The sequence below is a fragment of the Pteropus medius genome, unplaced genomic scaffold (genome assembly GCF_902729225.1).
Source record: "Pteropus medius unplaced genomic scaffold, Ma_sr-lr_union100, whole genome shotgun sequence".
Classification (NCBI taxonomy): domain Eukaryota; kingdom Metazoa; phylum Chordata; class Mammalia; order Chiroptera; family Pteropodidae; genus Pteropus; species Pteropus medius.
The window spans coordinates 298,215-317,913 of NW_024340695.1; the positions used below are offsets into that span (position 1 = coordinate 298,215).

General features: G+C 37.4%; 2 protein-coding genes across 4 annotated transcripts; one reads left to right on the forward strand and one right to left on the reverse strand.

The window, feature by feature from the left end:
* Window positions 1–1,402: 1,402 nt before the first annotated feature.
* Window positions 1,403–12,305, forward strand: TOMM20L (translocase of outer mitochondrial membrane 20 like). Of its 3 annotated transcripts, XM_039864028.1 has the most exons (5): window positions 1,672–1,821; window positions 1,939–1,982; window positions 6,427–6,508; window positions 9,745–9,887; window positions 10,829–12,305. In XM_039864028.1, the coding sequence occupies exons 1-5, from the start codon at window positions 1,686–1,688 to the stop codon at window positions 10,880–10,882; spliced, it is 459 nt and encodes a 152-aa protein (XP_039719962.1). In that variant the 5' UTR covers window positions 1,672–1,685; the 3' UTR covers window positions 10,883–12,305. The 3 variants fall into 3 exon arrangements, 1 of the variants encoding a protein (XP_039719962.1); XR_005653035.1 differs by lacking the exon at window positions 1,672–1,821 and adding an exon at window positions 1,403–1,491 and having other exon boundaries at window positions 1,939–2,017; window positions 9,745–12,305; XR_005653034.1 differs by lacking the exon at window positions 1,672–1,821 and having other exon boundaries at window positions 1,884–2,017; window positions 9,745–12,305.
* Window positions 10,533–19,641, reverse strand: TIMM9 (translocase of inner mitochondrial membrane 9). Its single transcript, XM_039864014.1, has 6 exons — window positions 19,496–19,641; window positions 19,089–19,276; window positions 16,543–16,631; window positions 12,940–13,004; window positions 12,453–12,548; window positions 10,533–11,471 (listed from the first exon to the last, which is right to left on the reverse strand). The coding sequence occupies exons 4-6, from the start codon at window positions 12,976–12,978 to the stop codon at window positions 11,337–11,339; spliced, it is 270 nt and encodes an 89-aa protein (XP_039719948.1). The 5' UTR covers window positions 12,979–13,004; window positions 16,543–16,631; window positions 19,089–19,276; window positions 19,496–19,641; the 3' UTR covers window positions 10,533–11,336.
* Between the last annotated feature and the right edge of the window lie 58 nt (window positions 19,642–19,699).

A 19,699-nucleotide genomic window follows, 5' to 3' on the forward strand; every position in this document is an offset into this window, starting at 1 on the left:
TGTAGGCAAATAAATAAATAAATAAATAAATAAATAAATAAATAAATAAAATATGTAATTTATTGTATATCAATTACACTTCAATAAAGCTGTTTAAAAGAAGGAGAGAGCTATCATCCAGCATGGACCTATGCTTTTAGGACAATTGTCAATGCTACCTGAGTTTGGAAAATGACCAAAGGTTTATAGGAATTTTGATCACCCAATTTGCAAGAGTGGTGTCTATATTTGAGAAAATTTACTTGCCATAGAAACTTGTTTGAAAAATTTTCAATTACTTTCCCACAGGGTCTCTGTGGCAATTTCAACTTGAGTAATCAGTTTCTTTCTAATTGCTGTAATAAGTCTCCAATCTTACGTGTCACTGTTTATTTTGTCCCTGGAACACCCACCTAGCTCTACAGTTTGCCTGGCCTTATCCCTCTCTATGTACCACAGGGATCTACTATGAGGTCAATGGAAATGAAGGGTGGGAGGGGGCAAAAGGGAAGTGGAGTGGTTTTATTAGAACACAAGAACAGTCAGCCTAGACAAAGATAGATCATTTGGAGCCAAGCTAAATCCAATGCCAAGATTCTGAACCAAAAATCCACTCCCAGATCCCAGTAACACTGGATTCTGATGCTGTCCTCTCTTCTGTTTGTGTTTACAATCAGGTTTTGACAATGGCGCAAGTTCCCAACTAGAAGACTGGGTTGTCATAGGAAGAAACATATAGTACCCAATAAAACAATTATATTTAACTTACACCCGCTTAAATTGTGAGGGCATGGGCTGCTTCTCAGCCTCAATGATAGTCACAGCCGTGATGGACACCTTGCTGTTCACACCCTAGTAAGATCAGTAAATCCTAAAGAGCAGTTGAATAACCTAACGAAAAAGATAAATTACTGCTTTAGGTCCTTACCTAGCTTATCCTTCTCTTCAGTTTAGTATAAAAATCAAAGCTCTGGTATTTGGGGTAAAGTCTCACCTTTATTCTTTCTGCTGTGTCTGCTGAATAAGGCAAATTAGGAAGAAAAGCACCTAGGCTAGTATCATGGGTTTCTCAGAGTTGGTTTTGCTCTGAGACCTTTGGCTGTCAGGCCCAAATCAGCAAATTAATGTGTTGTTTTGTTTTGTTTTCAGGCTACATGTTATTATTTCAAAATTCCTCCTACCTCCCGCTATTGAGCTAAGATGGTTGGGGACTTTGGACTGCTAGTTCCTTTGAGGTGACAACGCAGACCAGGTTGGGGAGTACGGGCTAGTGTTCGGGTGTTCAGTGGGCAGTGCTGTGAACTAGGAGATGACTAAAAACTTAAAATTGCAAGAGAGGGAACAGATGCCTAAGGAGGATCCACTTACCCAGCTAACCAGATTCCAGACATACCGTGATTTGCCTGAATGGCTGTCGCAGGCATAGGGACAGGGGTGTGTTTGGGTAAGTGAAGTTCAGAATTTGGAGTGCGACAGACCTGAGTTCCAACAGAGCTCCGCCGCTCGGTGGCGGTGAGACCTCTCACACACGCCCTCTGGGACGCGTGGTTTCCTCCTCTGTCCGCGGGCAGCGGTGCGGGGCATCCACGCACAGGAAGGCCCGCGGTCGGGATGGGCGCCGCGCCGACGCCCCCTGCCGGCCCGCCCGGCCGCCCGCGCTCGGAGGCCCGCGCCCAACGCCCGGCTCCTGCGACGCCCGCGGCCGGATGCCCTGCGTCCGCTCCCTCTTCGGCCTCCTGGCGGCCCTAGCGGCCTGTGGCGCCGTCGCCTTCCTGGGCTACTGTGTTTACTTCGACCGCAAGCGGCGAGCCGACCCCGCGTTCAAGCGCCGCCTGCGGGACAGTGAGTCCGAGGCGGCAGAGGCGGGGCCCCACCAGGCCGGGCGGGCGGAGCGGGCCCACTGGGCGAGGCTGGCGTCGGGATGGCTCCTAACCAGCACGTGCTACTCTGTGTTTGCAGAAAGGAGAGCTCAGCAGCAAAAGGCTGAGAGACCGTGCGCCCAGGTGAAGTGCTTTAGCGACGCCAAGGTGGCGTTATAGTGAGTAACCTCCCCGCCCATTGCAATCGGGCTCGGGGCTCCTGGCCCGCTCCTGAGCAGGCGCGTCTGAGCACCTGCCCTTGCCCCGCTTATGTTCATTCTGTCCAGGTATAGTTTTTAATGTCGCTTACAAAAGGGAAGAAAGGAAAACCATCTGGGGTTATGAAAAGGCAGCCATACAATAAATACTGTAGAACAGGCGCTTCTTTTAATTGAAAGGAGGCAAAGAAGTCTTTCCCCTACCAGAGCTGCGCCAAACACTTAAACACCCAGGCCCAGCCACGATGGCCCATGGCAGTGCTCCTACACCGCCCACTTCTGTCCTTTAGGGCCTTTCTTCTAGTTCAGAAACAAAACATATCCTCTTTTACTCCAAAGAGAAATTTGATTAATCATTTTTAAAGATATCATCCACAGTCATCTATCTTGATGATGGGCCCAACTTAACTCACATTGGCTCTAAAAGTGCTACGGAGAGTTCTTTGGTTCTTCTATGAATTTTCTGGAAGAATTAAGTCTTAAAGTTCATTTATTCAGTTGGTCGGCCAACACCTACTCGAAAGCCTCCTATGTGTGAAGATCATCCTAGCTGTGGCAGAGGTTAGCAATAAGGGAAGAATAACCCCCATGTAACAAGAGCTTAGAGGAGGCAGATCATTTCAGGTCAGCATTATCATGGAGGTTGTTCTACTTACCTATTGCTGCTTTAAGCATAGTGGCTTAAAACAGTATCTCTTTTGCTTTTGAATTTGCAATTTGAGCAGGGCTGGGTGGGATTAGCTCTTTCTGATGCACTCAACTTCAGTCAGGTTGACTCCAGAGCTAGGAGCTGGGTCATCTGAAGGGCTCACTCCCTTACATGTGGGGCAGTTGATGATGGCTGTCCACTTAGCTGGGACTGTTGGCTAGAACACCTACTCATGCCCTCTCCATGTGGCATGTGGTTGGGTCCAAAGGGGCAAGTATGTATTTGTGTTTGTGTGTGTGCACATGTGTGCATGTGTGCTCACGCTGGCCACTTCTGCAGTGTTGTGGCCTGCTCAGTTTCAAGAGGAGAGGAAATAGACTCCACCTCTCGATAGGGGAGGCAAGGTCCTGGAAGTGCAGGTGGGACTGGAAATATTGCAGTGGCTGTTTTTGAAACATGGAGTGCTTCACAGAAGACTTTGGAGGAGAGGTGGCACCGAACTAAGCCTAGAAGGATGTGTTAAATGTGGGTCATGGTTTCAGGGAAGACAACATTCAGGACAGAGGGAACTGCACTGTACGTAAATGTGCAAAGTGGGGGATCTGCCAGGCCCATTCGGTAGATCACTTTGACAAAGGAATCATGTGGGGAGTTAAGATCAGAGAGCAAAGTAGAGGTTGCATTAGGTAAGCCTTTGAGTCCATGATAAGGAATTCAGATTCAATGGGGGAATTACTGATCATTTCTCAGCAGACATTTTTTAAAAAGAAGGAAAGAAAAAAAATGTTTTAGGTTAGACTGATCAGGCAGCTCGCTGTGTGCTGGGTAGACTGGAGGAAAGGACAGGCTATTGCAGCTGTACAGGTGAGAGGTCATAAAAGTCCCGAACTGCAGTGCTGTCACTGATAACTGGTGATGAGAAATGTGCGATAAATTGTCGAAGAAGAATAGATAGTTCATGCTGATGGATTAAAATGTCATGGAGAGGCAGGAGTCAAAGAGATTTCTGGGGTTTCAAGATGGAGTCACTTAGAGCAGCGGTCCCCAACCATTTTGGTGCCAGGGACTGGTGCTCCCATGAGAATCTAATACCTGATGATCTGAGGTGGAGCTGAGGCAGTGATGCTAGCTGTGGGGAGTGGCTGCAAATAGAGATGAAGCTTCATTCGCTAGTCTGCCACTCACTTCCTGCTGTGTGGCCCGGTTCTTAACAGGCCAAGGACTGGTACCTGACAGGGGCAGAGCCTGGTTCAGCTCCACTTCCCCCTCCTCCATTGCTCTTATCTGTGCTTGTAGTTATATAGTATATGCGATTATTTGATTAATGCTACTATTTTTTAGAGTAAACTCTCTGAAGGCATTTGTTTTTGTTTTTGTTTTTGTTTTTTACTCTCCATTGTCTCTTTAGTGCCTAGTAGGCAGAGGAAAACAGTTTGTACAGAGGCACAGACCATGCTATTCTAATATTTAAAGAGTGTTGTGGTAGAGAGATAGCTAAGCGGTAGTTTGATATCTTATTGTGGAGAGCTTTGAATGCCAAACTGGAAAGTTTGGATATTTTTCTATTGTGGTAGATAATGATGGTGACTTTATTTCAGAGAACGAATGCATTTTTTTTTTTTTTTTTTTTTGGAGGATAGGGTGGAGGAAGGAAGTTGAAGAAGACAGGAAAATCAGTCAGTGGCAGTCCAGCTGGGAAATAATGAAGATCTGAATTATTTCAAATGAGGAAGAGGCAGGAGTAGGATTTTTCAAATGTTCTTTTATCTAATCCTCATGAAAACTCTAGTTAAAATATAGAGTAGGTGCCAGAAGTTCTGATTTGAAAGGTCAGGGGGAGACGAGGGGCTATCGGGCAGGATTCTCAGGCTTTCGAATTTCTCAGAATCACCTGAGGAGCTTGTTAATAATGCAGATTCCTCGGCCCTGCTCTTAGAGATTGATTCAGTAGGTCTGGGTGGAGCCCAAGAAACTGCAGTTCTAATGACTCCTTCAACTGATTCTTTGTGAAACACTGCACTCAGATTCGGCACTGTTCCCTCATCCCCCTGAAAGTCTGTCCCTTTTCTACAAGTGATCTCAAGTGTACTGCTCTAGACCCAGGGTCCCGAATTTCATCTACTAGCCTATTTCCTAGATGCTTTATTGGCATCTCATCTTAGCATGTTCATAAATAAATAAATCTATCATCTCATCCATTGCCACTGCACCTCCTCCGATTTTCTCATGATACTGTGACCTTGATACTGTGACCCTTTTACTTAAATATTGACTCCATCCTCCACAGTCAGTCCCCAATTCTTGTTTTTCTATGCTCTACCTCATATCTTATTTTCTTTTTATTTCCACTGCTTCCACACTACTTCAGACTTGAATAGGTAATACCTTTTACCTAGGCTATTATAATAATTTCTTAGCTTGTCTCCCTGCCTCTCTTATACCGTCAGAGTAAATACCTTCTAAACTGCAGCTCTGAATGTGGAACTCTTTGTAGTAGCTCCCTACTCTGCGGGTGAAAGACCAACCCTCTTAGCTTGGTACCACAGCCTTCCATGGGTGCATTCTGTATTGACAACCTTATTTTTCTAAGGGTTGGAAATGATATATGTAAAGTTCCTAGCCCATAGCTGGCCTTCAGTAATTGGTAATTATAATTGTTGCTACATTCACCCTCTCATAATCCAGCTGAATAAAGATCACTTCATTTTTTTTGCCTGCAATTTTGCATTGCTTCGTCAGACTTTCACTGAGCTTCTTCACATCTCAAATGCTATCTTTTTTCTGAGACACTTCTTCTGATTCCCCAAATAGATTTAATGTCTCTGTATAGAGGACATTAGGCTTCATCGTTAATGTGTTATTAATCTTATGCATTCTTGTTCTTTCCCTTAGTTGGACTCTGGGTTCCTTGGGGATGGGCACAGAGGACTTGGTCTCCTTCTCTTTTTAGCTTTTCCTGGAGTGAACTGCTCTCACTAGTGCTCACTAAATATCTGTCAAACGAAACTTGTGGTTGTTAGCAAACATTAGGACGTTTGCCAATAAAAGCTTAGAATATGATCCCATTCCCAGATTCATTCCATTTTAAAAATGGGAAAACAAACTCAATGCACCTCCTCCCCACTACCCCACCCCCCAGATATAACAGACTAAAGCTGAAGTGACTGGCAGTGGAGTTCATAGTTAATATTTTGGGCTAGAGGTTGCCCACTCTACCTTTAAAGACTAGCCCTGTCCATGGTACCAGTGATGCTGGCATCCTGTGACCTTTCACCTTCATGAAGCAGGCTGCAGCAAACGATAGCAGCCTTCTGAACAACACCTACTGCCCTGCCAACCCCCACCATACCCTTTGCCCAAATCAACAAACGATGTTAATATCCCAGGCAAGAAAATAGTTTTGCAACATAAAAAGCTACCTTTGTTATAGTTAACTACAGTAGGACTTCTGCTTTGTGGACTTAGCTGAGTAAAATACAGATGAGTTATTACAAGCACTATAACCTAACTTGACTATGCCATGTATTTTTTATTGCCTGAAACTGAACTCCATTTTAAGAAATGGGTTTAAATATTATAAAGAACAACTGAATTAGTCATGCTTTGGATTTCGAGACTAGGTTCAAAATGTGCTTTTTAAAGTAAAAATTAAATAATTTTGATCAGTAACCAAATCCCTTACATTCATTACTTATTGTTAAATATTTTGTGAATCTTTTAGTTGTGGGATCCAGCAAAAAATGAAAAATTGCAAGAACTTTTTCTGCAAGAGGTACAAATGGGAGAACTTTGGTTATCTAGAGGTAAGAATATAAACATTCTTCTGTAAGCAGTTGTTAGTGATAATTTATGTTTAAGAATATTCATTGATTGTTACTTGTATGTCAAATGATTTTACTAGCTAGGTGTGTTAACCCACTTGCTTCAGTTTAAAGAGAAACTGTCCTAGCATTTTCACTCCATCACACTGCCCAGCTCCAGTGGTTATAGTGTTCCAGTTTATGTTTCAGTCTTGAAAGTGGGCAGATGGAGAAGCAAAGCCAGATACAAGAACACCGCCCTTACTGTCAGGTAAAATTCTAAGTAAATGAATTTTACAAATGACTATTTGCATGAATCGAAATGTAAAAAAAAAAATTTCCTGCCTTCTTATTCTTAATAAAATACTTTTTGATAAAATTATTTCGAATAACCATTCTTGTTCTAATATAGTGATGCCTGTAGGAGCTATTTTGCATTTAAGGGTCCTGACCTGTATTTTGAATTATAATTTTTCCCCATCTAATTCCAGATAGATTTGAGAAAACTTCACAATATTGTCAGGTAAAATGATGGTAGATAATATCGGTATTATATAAGTATGTATGTAATAATCATGTTTTTATTTTGATGTTAAACCTTGTAAAGTAAAAAAATTTTTTTGAGGCTTTTTATGTAAGGGATAAATGATGTTACTGGATAAATGAGCATTACACCCATTTATGTATCTTTTTTCAAGCATTGCAAATTCCCTTGCATATCACAGTATCTGTACCTGTTTTTCTTTTTATTGTCCTTTTACAAAAGATTTTGCTTTTCAACCTGCATTTAAGAGGGTAGCATCCTCCAGGATTTATAAAAACAAAGAGCAAGTCCAGATCATAGCAATACCCAAATTTTTTACTTTATTCAGTGGCTGAATACTATGATAAAGTTTTTGAGAAATTAATATTGCAGCATTCAAAATCATTGCACATTAATCATAATTTGAAATTTTAGCATTTTATTCTTTACTAGTCTTTTAGGTATTTTTATAAGTGGAGTAAAATCTGTTAAATATTAATGACAAAATGAAGTTAGAACTTAAATGATATAAACAGGAGTGATTTTACACAAGGTAATAACCTTTACACAAGTATACACAAGGTTACACAAGTATAACCTTTAAGGACCTTCATTTGCACAGGCCTCTTTGAAGGCACTGGGAGGGGTCCTACCAATTTCGTATTCATAATTTTATATTCTTTTTCTTAAACAGGAACCCCCAAATTATATAAACTAGGGCCTCATAAAATCTGGATTAATCCCTAGATATGGGTAGTCCCTAGAGATAGGGACAATTAAAACAGAATCTTTTCAGCTTTAACATTTATTGAATTACAATAGTATAAATATGGAAATTTCTGAATATTAAAAGAAAAAACTTTATTACACTGTATTTTTATTCACTGTTTAAGAGCTATCATGTATTAGTTTAGACTTGAGATAAATGTTACAGATATTGAGATGATTTAAAAAATTGCAAATTTGTGGCTTTAAGCTTTTCCCTCTCAAACATGTTAACATTATTTCTGTGAATCTTTAAACTGATTAATTAGCTCTTTAAGGATTATGTACTTCTACTGTATTTTATTTATAATGCAGTTCTCAATCTTGGTTGCTTAGTCTTTAAATCTCCACCAAACTCCAAACGAATTAAATCAGAATCTCTGGGGGTGGGACCCAAGAAGCATCAGTATTTTTTAAACCTCCCTAGGTTGTTACAATACAAATCCTACATTGAGAACCAGTATTCTAATGCAATAATTTTTCACCTGGTTTTCTGCAATCTTTTTCAATTTTCTCCACTCCCTTCTGCTGCTGACACCAATTTTCATTACTTTGCTCTCAGGTAGTATAGTTCTGTAATCATCTCAATTGTAATTATGCTGATATGGGACCATAGAGCCAATAATTTTGATTGAAATTTCTAATTAGCTGATTTGATTGAATTTATTGGATGATTTAATTGACTCTGTTGATTACTGGTTTTGTATCACATTACTCCATCAACTTAAGAGCAGGCATTATTATATTTTTTTTCTTTAAAAGGTTCAATACAAAGTTTTTTGACTTAATATACCATTTCTACATATCTGTAATTTTATTAAAATAAAGCTTTTAGTAAGTATTTCATCTAAGAAATAGCTTCTTTAAATGCCTAAGAAAAGTTAGGCATTTAAACAGGAACTCAGCAATGAAAATTTCTTATGTTGAAAACATAAAATTAGGTGTCTATAGACATAAACCTTTGTCTTAAAACCTACATCATATTGACAAGGCTTACTTCATCTATGTATCTAAGTTAGGTCATGTCTTTCTCATTGTTTTTCAGTTTAATACAAATCTTTGGAAAGCATTTCTTTGGTCCACCATGCCCCTGTCTTCATAGGGCCATGTATTTCAACCAACAAATGGAAAATTCATTTGTTCTTAAGAATCTAATATTATATTTAAATGTAGAGAAATATATTTTATTTCCTACCTAGTTATATTAAAACTTGTTATTATGTAACACTCGAAAAGAGGCAGCACAATGTAGTCTCAAGGTTCAGATTAGTTTCTGTGACTAATTCTGACATTAGCTCTGAAACCTTAATTTTACTGATCTTTGCTTGTTTCCTAAAGCGAGAGTGAGACTAAATGATTCCATGTTCTAAATTAAACAGAAATTCTGATTAATTTCCACTCTTCACAGATTTTCATCCTTAATTACTTTACAGCCAATCATCCTAAAACTCATTTTAAAACTTTAGAAATCAAAGTTTATAAATCTCTTATTTTCTTTTCCTGGATCTATAGTTCATGTCACACTAAATTGTTTCAACTCTGACAATAAAACCTATTTTTAAAAAATGTCATTTAGCCAGCTGTTTCATCTATAATTTATCAGTCACACATGTAAAGATAACCTACCTCATGTCAATAACAGAACACAACCTTTAAAAAGACTCAGTACAGCCCACCCTCCCACCCACATACCCAAATTGCAGAGCATGGACATTTCCAAAACAAGAAAACTTTAAAACAGTGAGGGTACACTTACTGTAATTTAGGTCATATAGTCACATTTCAGCTGACCACAGTGAATCTACTCAGCAGTTCAAGATTTCCCCTCCCTTTTCTACACTTTGAGACTTGTTTATGTAGTCTTTAGCTTGATATGCTTTTTAAGTTTTAATTCTTGGTGTTTTGGTAATTCGTAGAACTTTAAAATTTTGCTCTGAACTTATTGTTTCAGGAGAGCACAGAATGGGGGTTGAACATCTCAGCAATGCACTTTTAGTGTGTGGGCAACCACAGGAACTTCTGAAGGTTTTTAAACACACTCTCCCTCCCAAGGTATTTGAGATGCTGTTACAAAAAATTCCCCTTATTTGCCAGGTAAGCACATATTTATTTTTGTAAAATGAAAAGAATAAATAACCATGTTAGGCTTGATTACTTAGAAATAGCAAAGTGTGTGTGTGTGAATGGCCCAAAGTTAAATGAGTAAAATCTCTTTATTTTTGTTTGCTTTTCTGACCTTAAGATAAAACAAGCCAATTCTTTCATGTTCTTTGACTATAATGAATTGTATGTTTTGTAACGTATTATACATTTTTCAAGTTTGATTTAAAGGGTAGCATTGCTAATATTTTGTCTTTGTATGTTCAAAGGTATCACAGTTATTGATTGTAATGTCAACAGAGGCCTTTAAGTTAAATAGTATTGTCAATTAAAAGACCTAATGCTTAAAAATTAGATGTAACATAAAGAACAGCAAACTACCAAAGTAGAACATTTCTACTTTCCATTAATATGGCAAAACATAGAAATCACTTTGGTAAGTTTAAACCTATGGGATAATTAGTATTCTCTTAGGTACAAGCTTAGGTTGGTATCAAATGAAATCCATTCGTCAGCTAATTTATTTATAGGTATTATTCCATTTACATTTATCAAACTGCTTGATATGCTTATGCATCAACTAGAATTTATGAAAATGCTTGGATTTGTTTTCAGATCCATTTAGTCATAAGACATTACTTTACCTTTGGTTCACTGTTTATTACACAGATCACATGTCACCACTGAGGATACACTGTATTATTGGTCCGACTCAGAATCATTCATGTTGATTCTCAGCTTTTGAACAAAACACAAAACAACACACTCCACTAGAGCATAGCAATCAACTCTTAAACATTCTCATGCTAGTTTCAGATGGGTTGTTTCCTGAAATATATGAAAATGTGTAATGCCCACCCTGACACAAGAAGGGAGGCAAGAAAATGATCGTGCATTGAAATGATCAGCAAGTAACTATTTTATGTATTTACCAGCAATTTGAGGCAGACATGAATGAACAGGAATGCTTGGAGGATGATCCTGATTGAAAATATTTCAACGTATCCACAGTCCAGTCAGAATACTATGGTACTATATAGTATAAACAACTGCTCAGTGATACTTCCATTTATTTTACTTTTAGTAATAAAAATTTTTTTCTATCTCATACATGATTGAACACATATTTTGCTTTAAAATTAACAGTCACAATTGAAGAAACAATGGTTTATTTTTCTAATCAAGTGACTAAGCTGCTGAATCTTAAGGCCTCAACAAATGTTGTATCTTACTATTTTCATTGAACAATAAGACCTTCTATTTTGATTATTCCTGGTAAACAGCAATTTTGTTTCTCCAGTGGTTTCCATTTGCCAAACAGTCATGACAGATGGTTTAACATGGTGGATACTGCTTTTCAGGGGATTCTATCAGATGAATCCTCATTTCCAGTGCTACAGCTGTTGGCAATCTTTCATGGAAAGTCCATCCATCGGGACTGCTCTATCGTGGTTGGCCAAGGAGCCCTGCTTTGGCTGCCAAGGCTTCGTTCTGCTGAATATGATATTCCTGAAATCTCATGGATATTCTTTGTGTCATTTTTAAATATTTCTGTAAGCAATGTTCTGAACAGGTGGTCTAGAAATAAAAAAAGATCAAAGAGGCAACACAAAAATCTTAATTTTAAAAAATGCATATATTCTAAAAGAACAACCAGTAGGTACTTTTTCTCTTTGACTATATCTGAGAATTAAATGGTATTAATGAGTTCCAAGTGATCATAGCTTTCAATTCTTAATACAAGAACTAAAACATTTTGAATGCCTGTGAGTTTGCAGGCACCAAGAACAATGGCAAGTAAGCCCCTGCCATCTGGACTAGATTTTCTGCAGATATGTCTTAATATTAACTGAAAGCCCACATTCCCATCCCTTTATTCTGATTGTTAAAATGTAGACCCAGTAGCAAGTTTGTTCCTTGTTAATGGGAAACTCCATTCTTAACATTAATTCTCAACCTTTTACTTTTTACCAAGAAGAGTATTACATTTAGCAGCTATCAAACTTTGTCATTTATTTAATAAGTACTTATTCATTGCTGGTTATGTGTTGAACTCTTGGCATGAATGTTCATCAGTATCTTTCACTGGAAGAAGTTATGTCACTTCGAGCCAATATATAAAGGTTTGGTGGTATTGAAAGTTATGATTTCCAAAAGGACTGGATTTTCAGAAAACACCTATGTAAAATAAGCCACTAAAATTCAAGCTCTGCTTTTCCCAAAGTTAACCTGAGTTCTCAGGATCAGATAGAAAAGCCATGTCAGGTTCCTCTAGCCAGGACATCTTGACTGAAAGCTAATTAGTAGTATTTACTATGGTACAATAACTCAGCAAGCCCTAGGCATCTTTTCTAAAAAGTCTGCCTTGGTTCAATGTGACTGTCATATTAAATTTGTCATTGTTAAACTCAATGTCTGTGGCTGCTTCAGTTTCTCCAAGCAATGGAACATAAAAGGTAGCTGAAATTCCTGTAATAACTAGGAGCAAGCGAAATGCTTAGGAGGATCCCATTGATATTGTTTATGATGAGCTTAAGAGAATTTTTAGAATTTTCTTACCTCTTCAGGTTTTACTTCTCTTGTTGTGAAGTCTTTAACACAGTCCAAAAAACAAGTTTCTGTAAGTTTATTGTAGGTTCCAAGAAATTCCTTAAACTACAAACACATCAGAAAGTTCTTTAATATTTGGTTTTTAAAATAAAAATGTTTTGAAACTAATTACTGATGTTTTGAAACTAATTACTGATGTTTTTTATTTAGGCAAAATATCCTGTAATACTAGAAATCAAAGGTTCTTTTGCTAACTTAAATGGGTATAATATGATCTATGTAATATGATCTATAAAATATAGTGAAATTTCCTCATTAAACATTTATTCTTTCCTGCATTATCTGTCACATTATCTGAAAAATAAATATGCTTTGTTATTTAATACCCATTTTGGGGAATGAAGTTATTTTGTGAGATTGCTGATTGACATGGTTGCATCCAGTAAGTGCCTTTAAGTTTTTGCAAACTGCTTTTTCCTTAATTATAAAGCCTTACCTGTTTTATCTGATCAGACTCTGGCATTTGTGCAGCCATATTCTTTTGGTACGTCTATTAGTCACCTGTTTTAAAAATTTAAAAAGTCTGTCAATCTGTAAACGAATGTTTTTAGGCTAGCTGAAGAGTTAGGTAATCAAAACTAGAAAAGTTTACGAAATAGAACTGAAACAAGTCTATCTGAAATTACTGTTCATATTTCATAAGTATTTAACCATGTATATAATTATAAATATCTAACCACGTCATTAATGCTAACAAAGAACCAGAAAATTTAGAATTAAAAATTTTAATGCTAGCTATGGGACCCAAAGACCCTGTCTATCTAAATCTCCAGGTTTAAGGCAATTTGCTTTGCTACCTTGTAAAAAACCAATACCATTTACAATCACTCAAAAAAAAAAAAAAGATATAGGGCTAAACTTAACAAAGCATGTATAGTACTTATATGCTGTAAACTACAAAATGCTGATGAAAGCAGTCCAAGACCTAAATATATGGAGAGACAGATTATGGATTGGAAAACATTCATGGATTAGACGACTGAACATAGTAAAGATTGTCAATTTTTCCAAAGCTGATAGATAGGCTTAATGCAATTCCTATTAAAATTCCAGTAAGGTTTCTTGAAAATACAAACAAGATTATTTTTAAATTTATATGGAAAGTAAAGGGACTAGAATAGCTAAAACAAATTTGAAAAAAGAATAAAGTGGGAGGAATTAATCTACCTGATTTCAAGACTATATTATATAGCTCAGTGACCAATACTATGTGGTGTTAGTGGAACGGCAGACACATAGATCAACAGAACAAAATAGAGAACTCAGAAATAAAATCACACAAATGTGCCCAGCTGATTTTTGATAAACATGCAAAAGCAATTAAAGTGAAGGCAGGATAAGCTTTTTAACAAATGGTACATCCATAAGCAAAAAATGTAACCTCAAACTCAGTCTTTCAACATATACAAAAATTAATTCAAAATGAACATTTGGGACAAAGAGTTCTTAGATCTGACATCAAAAGCAGACTACATAGCTGACAAAGAACTAGTAACTAGAAAGTCTCAAAATTCAACAATAAAAACACAATCCAATTAGAAAATGGCAAATGACATTAGAAGGCATTTTATGTAAGAGAAAGTACAGATGGCAAATAGGCACATAAAAAGATGTTCTATATTATTACCCTGTTAGGCAAACAAAACCACAATGCTAGAGTGTTACACACTTATTAGAATGGCTAAATTAAAAAATATATAGTGACAGTACCAAATGCTAGTGAGGATGTGGAAAACTGGATCACTCTGACATTCCTAGTGGTAATGTAAAATCAGATAGTCACTCTGGTAAAGCAGTGTCTTAAAAAATTAAATATATAACATATGACCTAGCAATTGCATTCCTGGCCATTTATCACAGAGAAGTGAAAAGTTATGTTCACACAAAAACCTGCACGTGAATGTTTATAGAAACTTTATTCATAACAGTAAAAAAACTGGAAACGATGCAGATGTTCTTAAATTGGTGAATGGTCAAACTGGTACACCATACCTGAATACTACTCAGCAATAAAAAGGAATGAGGTATTAAGACACACAATAGCCTGGATGAATCTCTGAAGAATTACATTGAGTGACAAAGCCATCCCAAAAGGTCACATACTGTGTTTCTTGAATTAACAAAATTACAGAAATAGAGAACATATTAATGCTTGCCAGGGGTTAAGTAGGAGTAGGGGTAGAAGGGAAAAGGGTGTTGCTCTAAAAAGGCAACATGAGAGAATTTTGTAACAGATACGTTCTGTATCCTGACTGTATCAATATCATTACCCTGCTTGCAATATTGTACTATAGTTTTTTAAGATGTTACCATTGTGGAAAAGTGGGTAGATGGCACTAGGGATCTCTTTATTTTTTTCTTACAACTGCATACAAATCTAAATAATATCAAATAAAAAGCTCAATAAAAAAGAATACAATGAAGCTGTCTAGCTTTCTAATCCCTGCCAAAGAACAAGATGCATTACCGTAAGTGTTAGCAAACGTTCAGAACTAGAGTTCTTTTGGCTTCCTATTCAGAAAACAGCCCGAAAAGATCCCAAAACTGGTTAGATAACTTTTGTGAAAATACGTATTAAATGAAACCCATTGTTTTGTAGAAAAAATACAAGGGCAATAAAACATGCATTAAGGAACTTAGTTTACCAACAGGCTCTAGCTGAAAGCACAAGAGGGCAGCCATGAAACCCTAACCTTTTGAATCACTGAGCTGTACAGTATACCTGCTGTACTTCAGGAGGGCATGCAGCAAACTGGACTTTTTACAGCTCACACCAAAAAAAGAAAACAGATCTGATTTCCTTACTTATAATGTCTTAGAATTTTATGTTTGCTAATTCTAATGCCAAAATCTATTTTTTCCCTATTGCTATCCTTTTATTTCAGGTTAAAATTCATATAACTTTTTTGAACAGAGGTCAGAGGCAGAAAGTATGAAATCTTTGAATGTTCTGTAAGCTTTAGACTGGTAACACTGTGCTGAATCTATCCCACTTGCCCCTTAATATACAACTCACAGTGACAAATGATGGTTGTTATTTGACAAGACACAGATGAGCGCCTCAATAGTATTAGTATGAATTTTTTTATTTAATTTTATTGTTTTTTAATATACAGTCCTTAATAGTATATAGCTCCTCCTTAAAAATGAAATAAAGTTTATCATAAAAATAATATAATCTATTTCTTGAGAATTTGGAAAATAAGAGAAATAGCTCTACTACTCAAAGACCGCTATGTTAACATTGTGGTTTCCTTTTCTCTAGAATTATTCAATTATAAATTTTATTGTTCATATATCTTCCCAAACCTATAACCAAACTTAACAGCAATTTTCTTAAGTCTTCCTAAATTTTAAAGCTCTTCTCTGTAGTCATCAATACGGGCATACCTCATTTTTTTTTTTTTTGGCATACCTCATTTCATTATGGTTTGCTTTATTGTGCTTCACAGACGTTGAGTTGTTTTACAAATTGAAGGCAAGACTCTCTACCAGCAAAAAGACTGACTCTATTGCAGTGGTCTGGAACTGAACCTGCAATATCTCTGAGGTATGCCTGTATCAAGTTTATGGTATACATAATTGTAGGCAACTGTTCCTAGAAAATATTGAAGATGATTACTTAAATAAATGATTTGCAAATTTATTTGCTAGTTGGTGTCTTCTAAGTCTTTCAGCATTCTACCTTGTAGTTATTTAGTCATAAATTATGCTGACTGACAAACGCCAACAGCCAAGCAAACCACCTGATGGTGAGAACAGGTAGCAGCAATACGGCTGCCCTTTTATTTGGTCTTAGTTTTCCAGATATTACATCAAAGGTTTGTTATCGTAGAGGCAAACATTGAACCAGAGGTTACCTTCTGATTACATCCCTGAAACCTGGAGATAGAATGGAACGGATAAGAATTCCAAAATCCCTGGCTTAGATTTTGGGAATGATTATAGCAATGCCGTTATTTTTGTGCCAAAGAAAATATATCATAAAACCAGAGAACTTAAGAGTAAAGGGAGATCGTATCAGTCATCAAGCTCATACCTTTTCTGATGCATGAGTTTCTTTTCTGTTCTGGAAAAGCAGTTGTCCAACCTTTGCTTGATTGTCCCCAGTGAGGCCTGATTTCTTACCTGAAAAATGAGGGGATTACAAATGACTGTGTGGTGGAGGCCCCTATAAGCTGTAATAGTCTAGTCGATGAAATCTAAACTTCTGTTGGCTAAATCATTTTTTAAAAAGGCTCTTCCTTAGATGTACTGCGGTGATCATTTTGCAATATATACAAATATGTTGTACACCTGAAACAATGTCGTGTGTCAATTATATCTCAATAAGGAAAAAGAAAAAAGAAAAAAGCCTCTTCCTTTTCAATAAGTGAAATTAGTTCCCTCAATCTATTCTGAGGTTACAAATCCTTAGCATGCTATGCTATTATATATATTAAAAATACATAATCTCTTTATCTTTCCAGGTAGTAAGTATGTTCAGGTGAATATCACAAGGACAATTCCCAGAAATTTCTGAATATTAAAAATAAACATCCTAACCAGGATGTGATGGGGGAGATGTCCTCTATTTTTTAAAGAATCATATATAGATTTGTACCACGTCTGGAGCCAAATTTATAATTCTGTTCAAATTTAGTTTACAATAAATGATTCTTCTGATGTACGTGGCCTCTATCAGTAGCCTAGTACCTGCATGACTGGTACTGGTAATTGGTAATCTTGTGATTGAGGCAAGGACCTGAATGGATCATAAAACCACTGAATGGTAGGTTGTTGGGAAAACAATATATCCATGATCTCAAAGCAGCTCCATATGTTACTTATCACAAAAGGAAAACTATCTTTTTATATTGGAAAGATTTAGCAGTCATCATCTTAACCAAGTGATTATACCTAGCATTATAAACACAATAGACACAGACAGCATAGCATTACCTATGTGTTTTTGCCAAAAATGTGTGATCTGACTCTGATCATGAGGAAATAATTAAGAAAATCCACAATATGGAACAAGTTGTAAGATTAGACTGGTCTTTTAGAAATCAAAAGGGACAGAGAGCTAGCTGTTCTAGTTAGGAGACTAAAGAGTCATGACAACTAAACACAATGTGTGAACTTTGGATCCTGAATCAAAAAAGAAACATTTTTGAATTAAAAAGACATTTTTGGGGTAATTGGAGAGATCCGAATGTGTTATCATTTTAGATGTGATAATCTTATCCTGCTATGTAATAGATTGTTCTTGAGATACATGCTGAAGAATTAGGGTTTGAGGTCTGCAACTTACTTGCAAATGGTTCAGCAAAAAAAAAAAAAAAGTGTATATATGTATAGAGAGTGGGAGACAGCAAATAAGTAAAAATGTTAACAATTAAAACAATAACAAAAAAGAAAACAATCTCATGAGCCATGAATTTTTTTGTTTCAGGGCTATCAGTGTCTTTTGATAGGTCAGATGTTTAAACTGATCTGAACTTGTTTGGTTGATATAATTTAATAGGATTCTACCACATATCCCTTTAACTTTAGATTATTTGTAGCAGATTTAGGAAGTTATGTCTGATGAACTGGCAATCATTAATCAGAACAGAAATACTTTTGAAAGATCACTGCATACTGCCTTTGTGTTTAAAGGCTGGCTTCAAGACCTAAAGGATGATCATGTGAGTACTGTACTAGAGGGGGGCAAGAGTACTTGGGTTTGGACCCCAGTTCTGATATATATTAAAAGGGTTGTAAGACCCAAATCAAGTCATTTGTTCGTTGTAATGAGTGCCTATGCTCACATCTTAAGAGACCTAAGAGGAGAAAGGTTACTTTTTCTTTCACCTTTAAGTTACACCTAAAAAGAGCGTTAAATCATCTCCAGGGTCTCTTACACCTGTGACGTTGTCATTGTATCTTTTAATTCACCTATATTCTAAAACAAATTTTGAACAAGCAGGTACCTAAAAGCCCAGTAATGAAAAAGGGAAATGTAACTGAAATAAGAAATAATTTGCAAGGAATAATTAAAAGGTTATCCAAAGCTGAGACCTTAAGTTCCCTTTTAATTCTAGGATTTCTTCTCTGAAAGCTGACAGATGGGATGTAAAAATAAAATTTATTTAGCTTTTATATCAGATTACATTTTTTGCTTTCTTTTCTTTTTTTTAAAGCCTGTAGTAATGCGTAAAGGGAAACGTCTAAGTAGTGCGTCTTCAAAAATGAGCATATCAGATAAGGGGTACTGGCCCTGACATTGTGTCTACAAAGGATTTTTCAGTTAACCGAGGGTCTCCTGCCTGTTAGCTCAAGGTCAAAGCGTGGATGCCTTGTCTAACTCACTGTCCCAGAACAAGACCCTTACTTTGCAAACCCAGTTTGGGGGTGCCTCAAATTACGACCCTTGCGCAGTGACACGGTCGCTAGGTCCCAAAACCGCTCTGGGGATAGATGACGCACTGCCCTCCGCAGCCCCCCATAGCCCCACGTATATGCGGCGGCCTCATTCAGAGACCCGCTACCTTTCCGGAGCGTGGCCTGCCGCCCCCCCGCCCGGGAACCCGGGATTCTGAGGGCAGAGAAAAGACATCATACTTAGGCACAGGCTCTCGCTTCCGAGAACAGCACAGGCTTGGGGGGCTGCGCTGCCAGTCGAGTTCGGGGGCGGAGAGTCGGGGTCACGGCGGGTGCCAAAGCCGCTGGATGGAAGAGAACACGTGGGAGCGGCAATGTCAAATAGCCCTGAGATCCTTCAACGCCGATTCGTTATAACGCGGGGAACTCTAGAGAAAAAAGTCGATATCATAATATAATTCTAAAATCCCCTGAGAATTACTTTCTGTGATTGTCTCTTTAGACAGTGCTTTCGATTACTGACTTCCTCCCCAACAATAACACGAAACTGTATAAACGTTTTGTAAAGCTAATTTACTTAATTCGCGTCTCTAACGGTCTCCGGGAACTACACTGTAAACAGTTCCTAATAAATGCGAGTATATTACCCGTTAGGTCGGAGCTCTGCAGATCTTCGATGAATCGCTCGGGTTTTATTCAATATTTAAGTCTTGTGGGGCAACGTACTGCATTAAAAATAATCACACCTGTTTTAGCCTTTTGTGTTTGGAGTTTGTTTCCACCCGGAAAGAAATGGAGGAGCACCTGGGAGCATTTATCTCTTTGGTTGGACCATTTTCTTGGCGCGCATG